The 13,094-nt window shown below is 30.2% G+C and overlaps 4 protein-coding genes across 6 annotated transcripts; 2 read left to right on the top strand and 2 right to left on the bottom strand.

Moving 5' to 3' along the window:
• Positions 1-82: 82 nt before the first annotated feature.
• Positions 83-5,286, top strand: LOC132938720 (protein XRP2-like). Of its 2 annotated transcripts, none has more exons than XM_061005723.1 (7): positions 83-173; positions 644-853; positions 2,491-2,663; positions 2,835-2,970; positions 3,233-3,368; positions 4,252-4,404; positions 4,546-5,284. In XM_061005723.1, exons 1-7 carry the CDS (start codon positions 109-111, stop codon positions 4,657-4,659), a joined length of 987 nt encoding a protein of 328 aa, XP_060861706.1. In that variant the 5' UTR covers positions 83-108; the 3' UTR covers positions 4,660-5,284. The 2 variants fall into 2 exon arrangements, with proteins under 2 accessions (XP_060861706.1, XP_060861707.1); XM_061005724.1 differs by having other exon boundaries at positions 129-243; positions 4,546-5,286.
• Positions 5,287-5,685: 399 nt separating this feature from the next.
• On the bottom strand, positions 5,686-7,710 carry LOC132938723 (vesicle transport through interaction with t-SNAREs homolog 1A). Its single transcript, XM_061005727.1, has 6 exons — positions 7,407-7,710; positions 7,234-7,322; positions 7,107-7,165; positions 6,881-7,025; positions 6,594-6,796; positions 5,686-6,514 (listed from the first exon to the last, which is right to left on the bottom strand). Exons 1-6 carry the CDS (start codon positions 7,412-7,414, stop codon positions 6,365-6,367), a joined length of 654 nt encoding a protein of 217 aa, XP_060861710.1. The 5' UTR covers positions 7,415-7,710; the 3' UTR covers positions 5,686-6,364.
• A 149-nt stretch (positions 7,711-7,859) lies between these two features.
• LOC132938719 (uncharacterized) lies at positions 7,860-11,177 on the top strand. The gene is made up of 2 exons (XM_061005722.1): positions 7,860-8,312; positions 9,775-11,177. The coding sequence occupies exons 1-2, from the start codon at positions 8,008-8,010 to the stop codon at positions 10,697-10,699; spliced, it is 1,230 nt and encodes a 409-aa protein (XP_060861705.1). The 5' UTR covers positions 7,860-8,007; the 3' UTR covers positions 10,700-11,177.
• On the bottom strand, positions 8,553-12,576 carry LOC132938721 (uncharacterized). 2 transcript variants are annotated; one of them, XM_061005726.1, is made up of 4 exons: positions 11,432-12,576; positions 11,164-11,332; positions 9,584-9,737; positions 8,553-9,373 (listed from the first exon to the last, which is right to left on the bottom strand). In XM_061005726.1, the coding sequence occupies exons 2-4, from the start codon at positions 11,318-11,320 to the stop codon at positions 8,722-8,724; spliced, it is 963 nt and encodes a 320-aa protein (XP_060861709.1). In that variant the 5' UTR covers positions 11,321-11,332; positions 11,432-12,576; the 3' UTR covers positions 8,553-8,721. The 2 variants fall into 2 exon arrangements, with proteins under 2 accessions (XP_060861709.1, XP_060861708.1); XM_061005725.1 differs by having other exon boundaries at positions 11,164-12,576.
• Positions 12,577-13,094: the final 518 nt, after the last annotated feature.

The raw sequence follows: 13,094 nt of genomic DNA, 5'->3' as shown, positions 1-13,094 counted from the left end.
AAATGAATAGTTTAATTATGTTTAAACTCGGGTTGCCGTGGAAACGGATTTTTATATACATATTATTACAACCAAGGAAACAATGACAATTCAACGTTTGTGCAAAAAATGGGATGTTTGTGTTGCAAAACCACTGGGGCTGCCAAAGAGCCAAAAAAACTAGTGTACTCATGGTAACTATATTTATGTTGAATTGTTTAATATATGTGCTTTGATTTAGGACATCTGGATATGAATGATAAGGTAGGTATGAATTCTTATGAGATTGGTAATGTATTTTCACTAATGGGCAGTTTCACAATAGCCAACAGAGGGGTATTTTTAAAGAAAAATTGGAGGTGCTGAAGACCCTATTTTTCAGTTAGTCTGTTATGATCATGGATTATATAATAAGTAACTTCACATACCCACGTTCAATAATCATATAATGTTGGCCTTGTACCGTATATTTAAATGTATTTTTAAAAAATAAGAACTAATCATAGGTGCAACTATACCTTACATTTTGGAGAGACTAAAAGTACCAAACACTAAGTGCTGAGTTTCATTATTTTTCATCTGGGTGGACTATGCAAATATTTGAGGGGCTAAGCCTACAACTGGTTAGTACAATTTATGATTGATTGATTCATTGGGTTCACAGGGTTGAACGAAAACACTTGGACCCTGCGGATTACGTAATGGAAAATTTGAACGGCTGCATGGCGTATAAGTCTCCAGGGTCAATTGGCGGCCAACAATTTGTTGTACGCAATTGTCAGGACTCCAATATTTACTTGCTGGACCATACCGGTTCAGTAACTGTGGATGATTGTCAGAGATGCACAATTGTGCTAGGACCAACCAAACAAAGGTAAAAATAAAAATAAAAACTTGTTAAGAGGTATCAATAGGAGATTTATCAGACTGAGAAATGTTGATACTTGGTCGTGCCAAGTAAATGCCTGACTGGGATGTGACTATGTAATTAGGTATGTATCTACTGTCACTAATATTGTAAGATCATATTCTTAACATCACTTTTCTTAATTTGGCAAAAAAAAAAGAAAAATAGATTTTTACATTTTTTTTTATATAAGATTGATGGGTTTGATAAAGGGTGACTAAGGCATTCACTTCTCTCCGGGCATACATTGGTCTGGAGAGAGAGGCTGCCATCCCCTGACCGGGCATGGCACATACCAACGGATGTCCAAATCAAAAATTCTGCCAAAACAAACACGTGTAATAAAATCTACAGTACCCTCCCCTACAGTACCACAGGCTAATGACTAGTAGTTGAAGCCTTAACTTTAATAAAAAAAAAAGAATATTACATTTTTAAGTTTTATTAATAAGGTGTAAAAACATGTTATTAGAAGAATATTCATCTGAAATAACATGATTTATGATAAATATTATGATTTGATCTGTATATGTTAACGGTTAACCAATATCATTTATATAATTTATCATTGTTGTTTAGTTTTAAAAGGTTAGATTTAAAATAGGGCAGTAAAAATCCTCCCACCAATATTGTTAACAAAAATTATGATTCTCTAAACAAGTTGTTCAATATAGATAGGTACATTACTTTCCTATTGGTACGTCAACAAGTTTCAGAAAAATAGGTATTCTGCTTGACTGCTTCTGAATATGAAATTAAAAAAGGTGGCTAGGTACCACTCTGCTCAGCAGAGTCGGCTGTATATTAGGTATTTAGGTGTGTAGGTGTGAGTCACTGTAATAAATATGTGTTAAATTTTAACTCAATGATATAAAATCATTGCATCTACACAAAAATAATTCTGGGCAAAAACAGTCTGTCAGCCTATAATATCAGTAATAATTACTTATATTATATTATATTTTTATGATAATATTGTCATTAAGGTAATTTATTTTACTATTAGTAAGGTACAGTAGTAGGTTAAATATGAATTTTTGCCGAAAACATTGCACTTGAAAACGTCATTGAGTGTATAAAATATAATAATTTATTAACCTAATACCCACGAATATAAATATTTTTTAATTACAACAAAAAATCAAAAATTACTATTCTTCATTTATATATTTAATTTTGTCCAAATTTAAACTTAAAATATCCATAAAAAAAAAAAAAACTGTTCAAATATTTTTTTATATCTTTTGTTTACAGTATCAACTATTTATGAATAACTTTTCTCAAAAATTTCAATCCTTAACTATAAAAATTGTATGCATATTCTAGTGAAATTATGGTCATTAATATCTGAGCTCTATGAAATCATCAAGTTGTGAAGAATATTGCATTACATTTACAAACTTTTTAATCCAACAAAATTGTCAAATGTTTATAAATACCTCAAAAAGGATCAGTATATTTTGAAAATTATACAGTGTAAAAATTATAATCTGAACTTTTGGTGAAAATTTCAACAATTTATGGTTATTTAGTTTTGAGTTACATCAAAAAAACCAAACTACTAAAACTGATTTTGGTCATTCTATTCGATTATTATTATTCAGCGTTTTCGTGAGGGACACAATCAATTCAACAGTGGTAGTTGCCTGTGGTCAGTTTAGAGTTCGTGACTGCGCATCTTTAAAGATTTCATTGTTTTGTTCTACTCAGCCGGTGATAGAGTCCAGTCGAGAATTGCAATTCAGTTGTTACCAGTTTTATTACAACCAATTGGCTGGTAGGTATTTCATAATATACATAATATAAAATAGAACAGGAAGAAAATAGATATAATAGGTGATACTATTACTGTATCATAAATGTGACATCGTCATCGGTCATTCATATCTGTTGTAAACGTAAACCACTATAATCACTATTATAAAAAGTGTTTTTGCCCTTCAATTAGATCAATTTGTCAAAGCCGATCTTAATGTATGGAATAACAATTGGAGAACCGTGTACGATTATACATGGAACGAAGGTGACAACTGGGTGGTAAATGAAGAGCCCATAGTTGTCCAGTTATCTGAAGAATTACACAAGTAAGTATATACTATATAGTTACCAGAATGATAGATCTCAAAAGATTGCGAATCAAATGTAAATTAGTTTTTTTCATACCTACCCTACACTTTACACAAGTATGTTTAAAATCTTGTTAGATTCGGCTAATACCTAACTTTAATAGTTCTTAAAATTAATTGTATTAAAATGAGAATTTTTTTTTATTCTGTATAAATGTGGTCTAAAAATGAAAAAACATTTATTCATGCCTAAGACTTATGTGGCTGTATTGTTTCTTAGGTATGGAATTTCAAATGAATCCGAAAAATCAATTGTGCCTCTCACCAAATGTAATCAACAGTCTGGAGAAAATTGTTTTGTTGCTTTTGCATGTGGAACTGAAGCTTCACGATTTGTACAAGCTTTACAATCACATGTAATAAAAATTATAATTATATACTATATACATATATTTATCAGTGGTGACTTGTGCTATGGAGCACAGGAGAATGTGAACTACCTACCCAAAAATATTATATAAAAAATATTAGATTCCTATAGTAAATTATAATATTGATTATTTTACACATGGTCTGTAATGATAAAAAAAAAAAAAATGTATATAAAAAAAAAGTTTTTGCAGCTTGTGTTGAGAATTGTTTATATCAGCGATTAAATAATTCGCAGAGCACAGATTTTTGTGTTACGGGTGGCCGTATAAATATTAGCTACATTCTTTGACATGTCAGTTAGTAATACATGTTTTTTTGGAACACATTTAATGTCTGCACTGGAACTATATTTTTATTGTGCCGCCATGTCGCATAAATCGTTGAAACGATAACACACCACCGTACATTGGCCATTAATTGCCGATTTAGATAAGTACTAAGTAGGTACATTATTTTAGGTATGTACCTATAACAAAGTTAATATTTTTTTTACCATCTTAGATAGATAGGTATCTTATTACTATATTTTTTCTGCACCACCTTATGTGAACTTCGCCACTATGATGTATAGACTAACATTATAATAGAAGGATACATTAAAAACTGTATTACCTAACCCTATAATTTATGGAAACAATATTAATGTTATAATAATCTATAAAAATATTATATTTAATGACTTAGTAGCAAATCAATACATTACAATATATAGTAAGTCTTGATTGAATACCTACCGCTGATAGTATTTATTTTATCCTAACTTAACTTACTATCTATACTTAAATGTCTACAGCCTATAAATCACTTAGGTATGGCCTTAACAAATTCTTTGGAAATATTTCATTAAAAATGACTGTTGTTTTTCAGGAGACAGATTTATTGCTAATAAAATGCAATTATAGTGATGGCAAAGACGCAAAAGTGTTCCAAGAACGAGCCAAAATATTTGGGAATAAAAAAGTTGAAACCATTATTGGACTACAAATACAGGGGCCACATGCTATAAGCAAATGTTCAGCGGTAAGGTCCACTATAATAAAGTATAGGAGTATTGGATTGCCCTCCAACAACTGATCATCCTAAACCTTACACTGAATAAAATACAATATCTAGGCATGGTACAATTTTAATTTTATTTATCTCAATTTTTTTTTTTAATAGATTTTAGCTATTGATTTTCCTCAGTTTATAACAATGATCAGTAAAACGGACACTGAAGCTAAAGAACTAATTAAGGTGTTTTTCCACATATTTGAGAGTGAATTTCAACCGTAATGGTAAAATAATTTTAAAATTAATTTGATTTAATTTTTATAAAAATATTCCACTGTCTTAATGTAATATAAACATTATTTTAAGACAACATTGTTAGTTTTATTTTCAGATATTGTTTAATAGCAAATTTTAAATTAATGAAAAAATTATTATTTAAACATAATTATAAATGCATTATATAAATCAATGTAATTCATGGTTCATTCAATATATTTAAATTTTGTAGACTTAGTATATTTTAAAAAAATTATTATAATTGGTACTATATTGTACTATTTCAAGTAGAAAACTTTTCAGATTCAATTCTGTTGTGTATTGTACCAATTTGTTATATTCTAAAATTAAAATGAAGCTATTATTCATTATGCATTTTGCTCCTCAATAATTAAGAGGATGTTAGTGCACTGTTTGTTTTCTCTCTGGCCCACACAATATAGACAAGACACAATCACGCAATCATTTTTTTTGTAATGCTTTTGAGGGTATTCACTATTCAATATATAAAATTGCCTAAGTATTGTCTCAAAACAATTTATTATTCAATTAAATGTATTAATTTTATTTTTATTTTGTAAGTCTAATAATAATAAAATGTAAAACTAATAATATGTCAAACCTCAAAAATATTATCCTCTATAATTTTTGTAGTAGATGATTTTACATAAGTCATAAAAAACGATTTTACGTGAATGCGTTTTATCTATATTGTGCATGGGTCTGAGAGAAAATAAATATTACACCTACTCTAATGGAAGATTTGTTTGGAAAAAGATTATTAGGTAGACTGCGCTTACAATGGAGAGAATTTGCAGATAACAGGGAAATATGGCAGCAAATTTACCTGGAGGACTTGTTTTAAAGGCCTAAAATCCACAAGAATATTAAAAATAGCAATTCAATGCATATTGAATGATAGTCATATATTAATGACAATATTATTTATTTTGCCAATCCTCTGAATAAATTTAATTAGACAATGTGGTATTACTATTGCAGCATAAAATTAAAATAAACCAGTAAAAGAGCTGATATTAAATAATTCAGTATAATTAATTTTAACAAGGCGGACAAAAATAATACATAATTTGTTTATAAGCACATAAATAAATTTAATATGAATTGACATAAGAGGATCTCACACCCACAAGTGTTGTCTCCGTCTTACAAATGTACAACATAACAAATTTTCTGTTATTTTTAAAATTAGAGTGAATTGGCTTAATATAAAATTTAAAAGTAAAATTATTATACGAGGCATCTCGAAGGCTTTTACTGATATCTTAATTAAAAAGCAAGTTGTAAGCATTTCAAAACTGTTGTAATTTTAAAATTTACAAGAAGGCTTAGATAGTAGTTTACTTTTAAATTGTAAGATATTTATCAATTCACCTAATTTTGGATATAACAGAGTAAAATGAATTATTGTGAAACTAAAATTTTGTATGCTGTATGATTATAAGACAGAGATAACCCACGGGCGTTGCATACTCTTAGTTATATGATGTTATCGTTAGAAATCTATAGAATTATAAATACACATTTTTATTTGTTATGACAGTATTTAAATATTTTACGTTTATAAAGATAGTTGTTCAGAAATGACTGTTAAAATTATTTCAAATATAAATAATAACAATTATATTTTAAATTAAAAAAGGCAATAACAAAACTAAAACAAGTTAACCCGTGAAATAGGAATGTATATTTAAAGGAATGTATGGTAAAATGCAAAGATCAAGAGAAAACAAAACGCTGCCATAACACCAAAGAGTATGATTTTGTGTTGTCTGGAACGAACAATTATGGCATTTATCATTCGGGTGCTTCTACCAAGGTCTGCATTTGCATCTCTGAGCTGCAATAATACAAATTGAGTATGAAAAACATAAATTTAAGCTACTTTAAGTCAAATGTGAAGTGATGAACTAAGTTACCCTATTAAAAGAGTTATGCATAGTTTCTCGTTGGCGATTTAAATCTGTCAGTATTTGTGAACCGATTTCTTCAGTTTCAACGGCAATACGATAAGTATTATCCAATTGTATTCCTGATTGGTTTAGACGTTCAGACGTATACAGTAGCCTCTGTTTTTGTTCTGAAGTCACATCTTCACTTTCAGCAAAATGATTATCATCTTCTGTAATATTTAATTTAAATAAACAATTATTATGAATCTACAACAAATATTGTGCAGTGCCTACCTATTTACTATGTAATATACCTAAATCAATGTTGACCGTACATTTTGCTCGGGCAAACTCCTTGGCTAATCTGTGCAGTTCAGCCCTGTAACTAGCTACTCGATTGTGCAGTTTGGCCCGTACAGACACATCAGATTCTTTGACCGACAGGTCCATTTGTTCCAACTTGAAAAATATTGAATATCCGAGTAAAAATACCATATAATAGGTACCATAATATTATTTTTTTTTTTCATATGTACTAACCAAATCATGTACCTCGTCGAGGTTTCGTTCGATTTCTTTGATGTAGTCATTTCTATCGTCTGTGTATATCAAAAAAAGAATTGTTAAGACCCCACCTCTGAAGGTCCATGTGTTAATTATTACTCACTGCTCGCTATATGGCCAAGTCTGCTGATTTTCGATGTGATCTCAGCACTGGTCACACCAAACTGCTGTTCGTAGTCGGCTAATAGTTTGCTGTTAAGGAATAAAATATTGCAGGTTGCATTAAAAAAGAAAAAAACAAAGTACAGTTTGCAATGGCAGTTCGGGTGTAATTACTTTTCCATCTGCGGGACATCAACAGATTTGACCTAAATCAAAGACATCGCTGTCCAGGAAGTCGAGGACACGGGAACGGGTGAATAACAATATGAAATACTTCGGACCGCCACCGCAGCAGGTGGTCTGAAGTTTCGTAAAGCAAAATTTGAAATCACTCAATAAGTCAATAATGTCCGCTACTGCAGCTGGTAATTGCAATGGGGTTCATCAGAGTTTAGCCTTTGGATACGATTAGTACGATTGCATCATAGTTGTTACACACTTGTAGTTTGTATGGCTGTAATCTGTACTATTGTAGAGTTGAAGTTGTCATTCAATATTGTACTTTCGAACTTTTTTCCTTATCACATTGTAATCAATATAAGTGACGTCATCAAACATACCACGTCGTATCACAGAACAAAATAGAAGCGAATAAAGACGTGGTTTCCTACAATCACGCGTGCGTGATTGCGCGGTGCGCGATGCGCGTTTGCGCGATCACGCTTGCGTGATGCGTGATGGAAGTGTTTTGCTACGATGCGTGTTTACGACTGCGCGATTTGGAGTTTAGAAAAGTGTCGTCACTTCGTCAGTTGATGTTTAGTATTTCATCAAAATGGACGTAGTTATGCTTTACAATATTTTGGAGGATGAAGCAGATGAAGAACTATTGCTACTTGCGAATCATTTCCGTAATGAAAATGATGAAATGTTTAGTCAACGGAGCAGGGAGGGTTGTTTCAGTACTTTAATTCAAAGGCGCCTAATTGACAATGAAACTAGATTCAGGGCATATTTTAGAGTGTCATTTGAATTATTTAATTATATACTAAATGCTATTAAAGAAGATATAAGAAGGCGTCCAAGTAATCGGATTAAGAAACCAATATCACCAGAAGAGAAACTTAGCGTCACTCTAAGGTAAGTAAAATTATTGTACTATAGGTATATTTATCAAAATAAGAAAGGGACAATAAATATTTGGGTAATTTTCCATTTCAATTATATTATTCTGATATTGATAGAATGATTCATTTAAAAAATACATACATATTATTTATTTAGAACTTGGAATATATCTAACCTAAGTCCTAACCACTGAGCGTTAATAGTAATTAAAATAAAGCAACAAAAAATAATAAATATTTAAATTTACACCAATGTTATATGGAGATTTCATTTTAATAAAATAAAATAATATATATACTAACTTCGTACCAATCTGGTAATTTTCAAACTATAAAATATCAAAAAATAATTTTTTTTCAAAATAAAATAAAATAAAACTGTGCATGAAAAATGTTAAACTTGCTTAATAAAAATAAAAAAATTAATATTCTTCGAGATATTTTAAATAAAAAAAATTGGACTTCGCAGATGGAGTAGGATTTGAAATGTCCGAAACACTTGACATCGTAGTGGAACACGAAGATTCATCGGCAAGTATTGTAGGAACTTGCAGATTCGATGAAAATGTTGATGTTGATGTCATTGTTTCTACAGGTGGTGTACTCGTGGTAGCCTTTGTTTTTAATAAGCGTAATTCCATTTCGGAAACAATGTTAAATATCCTCATTTTGGCTTCCACAACTGATTCTGGAGGAAACATTGAAACCGTTGACGCCATACTTTTAAAAAAAGTTTGAATTGGATCAATAGATTCTTGTTGTTTCATTTCTCTTAACGCTGCCAATCGCTCCTCTCGTCCTTTTTTAATTTCATCTAATATTTTATCTTGAGCTCTTCGTGTTGTTTTTTTTTCGCACGGTTTTGTAAATGAATCTATCAAACTATGGTTTATTTCTGTATTTGGTAGTTTGTCATCAATGGGCATATCTAATAATGGTTCAGAACTTTTAAGTAACAGTTCCTTCTCTGGCTCGATTTCTTCAGTTTGGTCAAAACTATCATTTACGGCCATTTCTGAGTAGTTTGTGTTGTCATTGCAGGCTTTTTTTTCTACTGAAATGTTCGATGTAGTTCTGAAAATAATTACACATAAAAAATACACATAAATATAAAATGTATTGATTTTACAACTGCGTTTTTTAATTGTTTTCTATTTTCAAAAAAAAATGTACAAGTAACCTTAGTAGTTAAAAATTCATAACATTTTTATAATCCTTATCTAAGGTTTAAAAATTCAATACAATATAATACATAATAATATACGACATATAATAATTGTTTACCTTCTTTCGTTTTCGATGTTATCTAAAAAACTTAATGAATCGTCATTGTACTTCGATTTTGTTGTAGCTGCTGAACCGGTACCTAATCTTCGTTTCTTTAAATTTTTTTTATATGAATCTCTTATTGTGCGCCATCTTGTCTTACAATCATTTACTGAAAATAATTTTAGTGTATTATTTATATTTTACAGATTTTTAGCAACCGGTGAAAGTTATAGATCCCTTGCTTTTCAATTCCGAATATCTCACAGTTGGATAAGTACTATTATAAGGGAAGTATTAGTTGCTATTTGTCATCGTTTAAAAAATATAGCAATACCTGAACCAACGCAATGTAGTTTGTCGAAAGTAGCCAACGATTTCTATGAAATGTGGAATTTTCCAAATTGCTGCGGCGCCATAGACGGGAAGCACATACGGATCGTTTGCCCTGATAACTCTGGATCGCTGTTTTTTAATTACAAGTCATTTTTTTCAATTGTGTTATTGGCTTTAGTCGACGCGAATAACAAATTTCTGGTGGTAGACATAGGATCGTATGGTAAAGAAGGCGATGCAGGAATTTTCCCTAAATCTAATTTGGGCAAATCAATATCAACCGGAGAATTCAAATTTCCAGAACCAAAATGTTTACCAAACACTGATGTAGTCTTGCCACATGTATTTGTCGGTGACGAAGCATTTAAATTGACGGAGACAATGATGAGGCCTTATCCCCGAAACCAATCAAAACTAGATCCAAAAAAAGCCATTTTTAATTACCGCCTAAGTCGAGCTCGAAGAACCACAGAAAATACGTTTGGCATAATGTGTCAATACTTTCGTGTATTTTTCACGCCAATTAATATTCTGCCTGACACAGTCGACAATTTAATAATGGCCGCATGTATTATCCATAACATGTTACGAGAAGAACGAATGGTGTGTCCTATGGATTCGACAGACAGAGATCCCATAACAGACGTTCAAACGAACACGAACATGATACAATTTGGTGCAGTTGGAGGAAACGCAACTCATGAAGCTTTTCGAGTTAGGGAAACTTTTAAAGATTATTTTAACAGTAGGTCAGGATCAGTGAGTTGGCAGCAAAAACACGTGACTCGTACTAATTAAGATAGTGTTGTTATATATTATATTGACTGTTTACAAAAATTATTAGTAGTCCAAATATGATTTTACTATTAACTATTTTCATATTATATTCAGTGTAATATTATTTATAATGTAAAATTAAGTTTATTATTATCAACTAACATATTATTTTAAGTTATAAAACCAAACATTATATGTATATAAGTTTATTTTCGGTCACTATAAATTATCACATATAGATATAATTAAACTAAAACATTCTGTATTATTAGAAATGTAAGTAAATTATTTAATTTTAGATAAGATTTTATTCAGTCACATATTGATATTCTATAAATATCAAATTTTCTTGACTGTTGTCTCGTATTCGTTATTCAAGAACAAACAATTTGAATCACAAATCATAATATTTTCTTATATCATATTACTATCTTACTATATTTTTAACTTATAATTTATATTAATTTTCTAATGACATTACATACCGTTTTTTCCAATAGACTGTGAAATTTCTTTCCAAACATTATCTTTAATGCAATTATCCTTATAATTTTTGTCACTCAATTTATAAATTACAGGATAATTACGAACAACTTCTATGAGTTTTTCGTCATCCATAACATTAAATGCCCTCGACTCCATAGTTCACCAAAACTAATTTAAAAAAAAACATTGAAAATTGTAATAATTTACAAAAAAAAAATTATTTGTTATTTATATAGCAGCTTATATTTGAAAATTATTCTTACTTACTTCTACCTGCCGTTTGATTTGACTTGATATTGATAAAATCAAATAAAACATATAATACAATAATATTATATTAAATAATAATTAAATAATATATTAAAATAAATGAAATCCCGCAATGCGTTTCACGCAGAAGTTGACTTCGTGGCGACAGCTGCGTGACTGGAGTGCGTGATCGACAATCGCGCGCGCGAATATTCACGCGCGTGAATTATTAATAAACACTTACATAGTTTTTCGTGGTTTCAACTTTTGCGCGATCACGCATCACGCACCGCGCAATCACGCACGCGTGATTGTAGGAAACCAAGGCTTAAGCGATACAAATCAGCATTCAGGCCATTCAGCAGCGCCAGCCTGCCATCATGCCGTATGCGATCTACCGCTAAGGCAAAACTTAAATTGATTTATGTTGCCTACTTGCCTATAGGCTATATTAATAATTGTCTTATAACTCACAAGTCATAATGTCACTATACCACAGAATGACACAGATCCTACTTCTAATATTTTATTTATCCAAGTACAAAATAAATACTCCAACAGTCCAATATTTTAAAATGGATTCGTGTTTGGGTTGTGTACAACATTTTTCCAACCAATTTTCGTAACGTTTTGTTTATTGCCACAAATCAAAAATGAAAACAAAAAAAAAAATTTAATGAAATTCCTTGGTAACAAAATGTAACATGGCAGCTACTTGGTATTTTCCACCGAACTATGCCAATAAACTTATTTATTTCTCAATTTTCATCGCAGAGTAAAAATATCTAGTAACATGCTACTTGCCTACTTACAATATACACGAACCACGAATGACAGTTTATTAGCCAAAAAAATTAATTCGGTTTGGCACTGTAAATTGTAGTTCAAATTTAGTATTTTTCTATAATTATAACAAAACAAACACTTTTTTTAAAAATTAGAATATAATATAAAAAGGTCTAAAAAATTCCTTTTGTTTACACATATAAAATATATATATAATTTAACTTCGGAAAACTTTTAAAAAAATTAAAAGAACAATATATTATAAATGTTTAATGAAAAAACCAAAAGCTTTTGAACATAAAATTAAAAATTAAAAATCTTCGGACAACTTAAAATTGAAATTAAAAAAAACTTAAATATAACTTATGTTAAACCCACATCTTAGGTCTTTAATATTTTTAAATATATAGATATTTATTTGTTTATTTCTCTTTGTGAAGATTAATTATTATCTATCAACTATCATAACTTATATACCAGACAGGGCTGGTAAGTTTTGTCCCTTCGCTGACAATGTGCGAGATTCGCCGCGGCCGATGAGCGAGATTACAGACACGCCGATGATTCTTAAAATATTTATTGTTTTTATGCAAAATACTATTTCTGGTAAGTTTAAGTTTTTAAAAAGTACATTATCAAACTTCACAAAATTGTCCAATTCAATTTGTCATACTTGTATGTGGTTGAAGATAACTTGCAAAATTACTGTAGTCTGTAAGCTACCTTAAAAACACTCTCCTGTACAATTATATAGGTACCAATAATTTTGATAAACGGCCCTCTTATTGTACTGACTGCAGTAGGTACGATGTTATTAACATCATAGCCCACAAGAAATGTTTAGTTTAGGCACAGAACAATATAGATTGAGGTATTTGACGACAAACCAATACGC

This window comes from Metopolophium dirhodum, chromosome 2 (genome assembly GCF_019925205.1).
Source record: "Metopolophium dirhodum isolate CAU chromosome 2, ASM1992520v1, whole genome shotgun sequence".
Taxonomy (NCBI): Eukaryota; Metazoa; Arthropoda; class Insecta; order Hemiptera; family Aphididae; genus Metopolophium; species Metopolophium dirhodum.
The sequence above is the reverse complement of the archived record's forward strand: the minus strand, read 5'-3'. Positions and strand labels throughout refer to the sequence as shown.

What these genes read in the sequence shown, in the direction of transcription:
- LOC132938720 (XM_061005723.1), top strand. Translation starts at nt 109, where the DNA reads ATGGGATGTTTGTGTTGCAAAACCACTGGGGCTGCCAAAGAGCCAAAA. An exon ending in TACAAGCTTTACAATCACAT is followed by an intron (nt 3,369 to 4,251) that starts GTAATAAAAATT and finishes GTTGTTTTTCAG; the next exon opens with GAGACAGATTTATTGCTAAT. An exon ending in CTATAAGCAAATGTTCAGCG is followed by an intron (nt 4,405 to 4,545) that starts GTAAGGTCCACT and finishes TTTTTTTAATAG; the next exon opens with ATTTTAGCTATTGATTTTCC.
- LOC132938723 (XM_061005727.1), bottom strand. An exon ending in ACTTGGCCATATAGCGAGCA is followed by an intron (nt 7,166 to 7,233) that starts GTGAGTAATAAT and finishes TGATATACACAG; the next exon opens with ACGATAGAAATGACTACATC. An exon ending in TGCATAACTCTTTTAATAGG is followed by an intron (nt 6,515 to 6,593) that starts GTAACTTAGTTC and finishes GTATTATTGCAG; the next exon opens with CTCAGAGATGCAAATGCAGA.
- LOC132938719 (XM_061005722.1), top strand. Translation starts at nt 8,008, where the DNA reads ATGGACGTAGTTATGCTTTACAATATTTTGGAGGATGAAGCAGATGAA. An exon ending in AAACTTAGCGTCACTCTAAG is followed by an intron (nt 8,313 to 9,774) that starts GTAAGTAAAATT and finishes TATATTTTACAG; the next exon opens with ATTTTTAGCAACCGGTGAAA.
- LOC132938721 (XM_061005725.1), bottom strand. Translation starts at nt 11,320, where the DNA reads ATGGAGTCGAGGGCATTTAATGTTATGGATGACGAAAAACTCATAGAA. An exon ending in ACAGTCTATTGGAAAAAACG is followed by an intron (nt 9,738 to 11,163) that starts GTATGTAATGTC and finishes AATTATTTTCAG; the next exon opens with TAAATGATTGTAAGACAAGA. An exon ending in AACATCGAAAACGAAAGAAG is followed by an intron (nt 9,374 to 9,583) that starts GTAAACAATTAT and finishes AATTATTTTCAG; the next exon opens with AACTACATCGAACATTTCAG.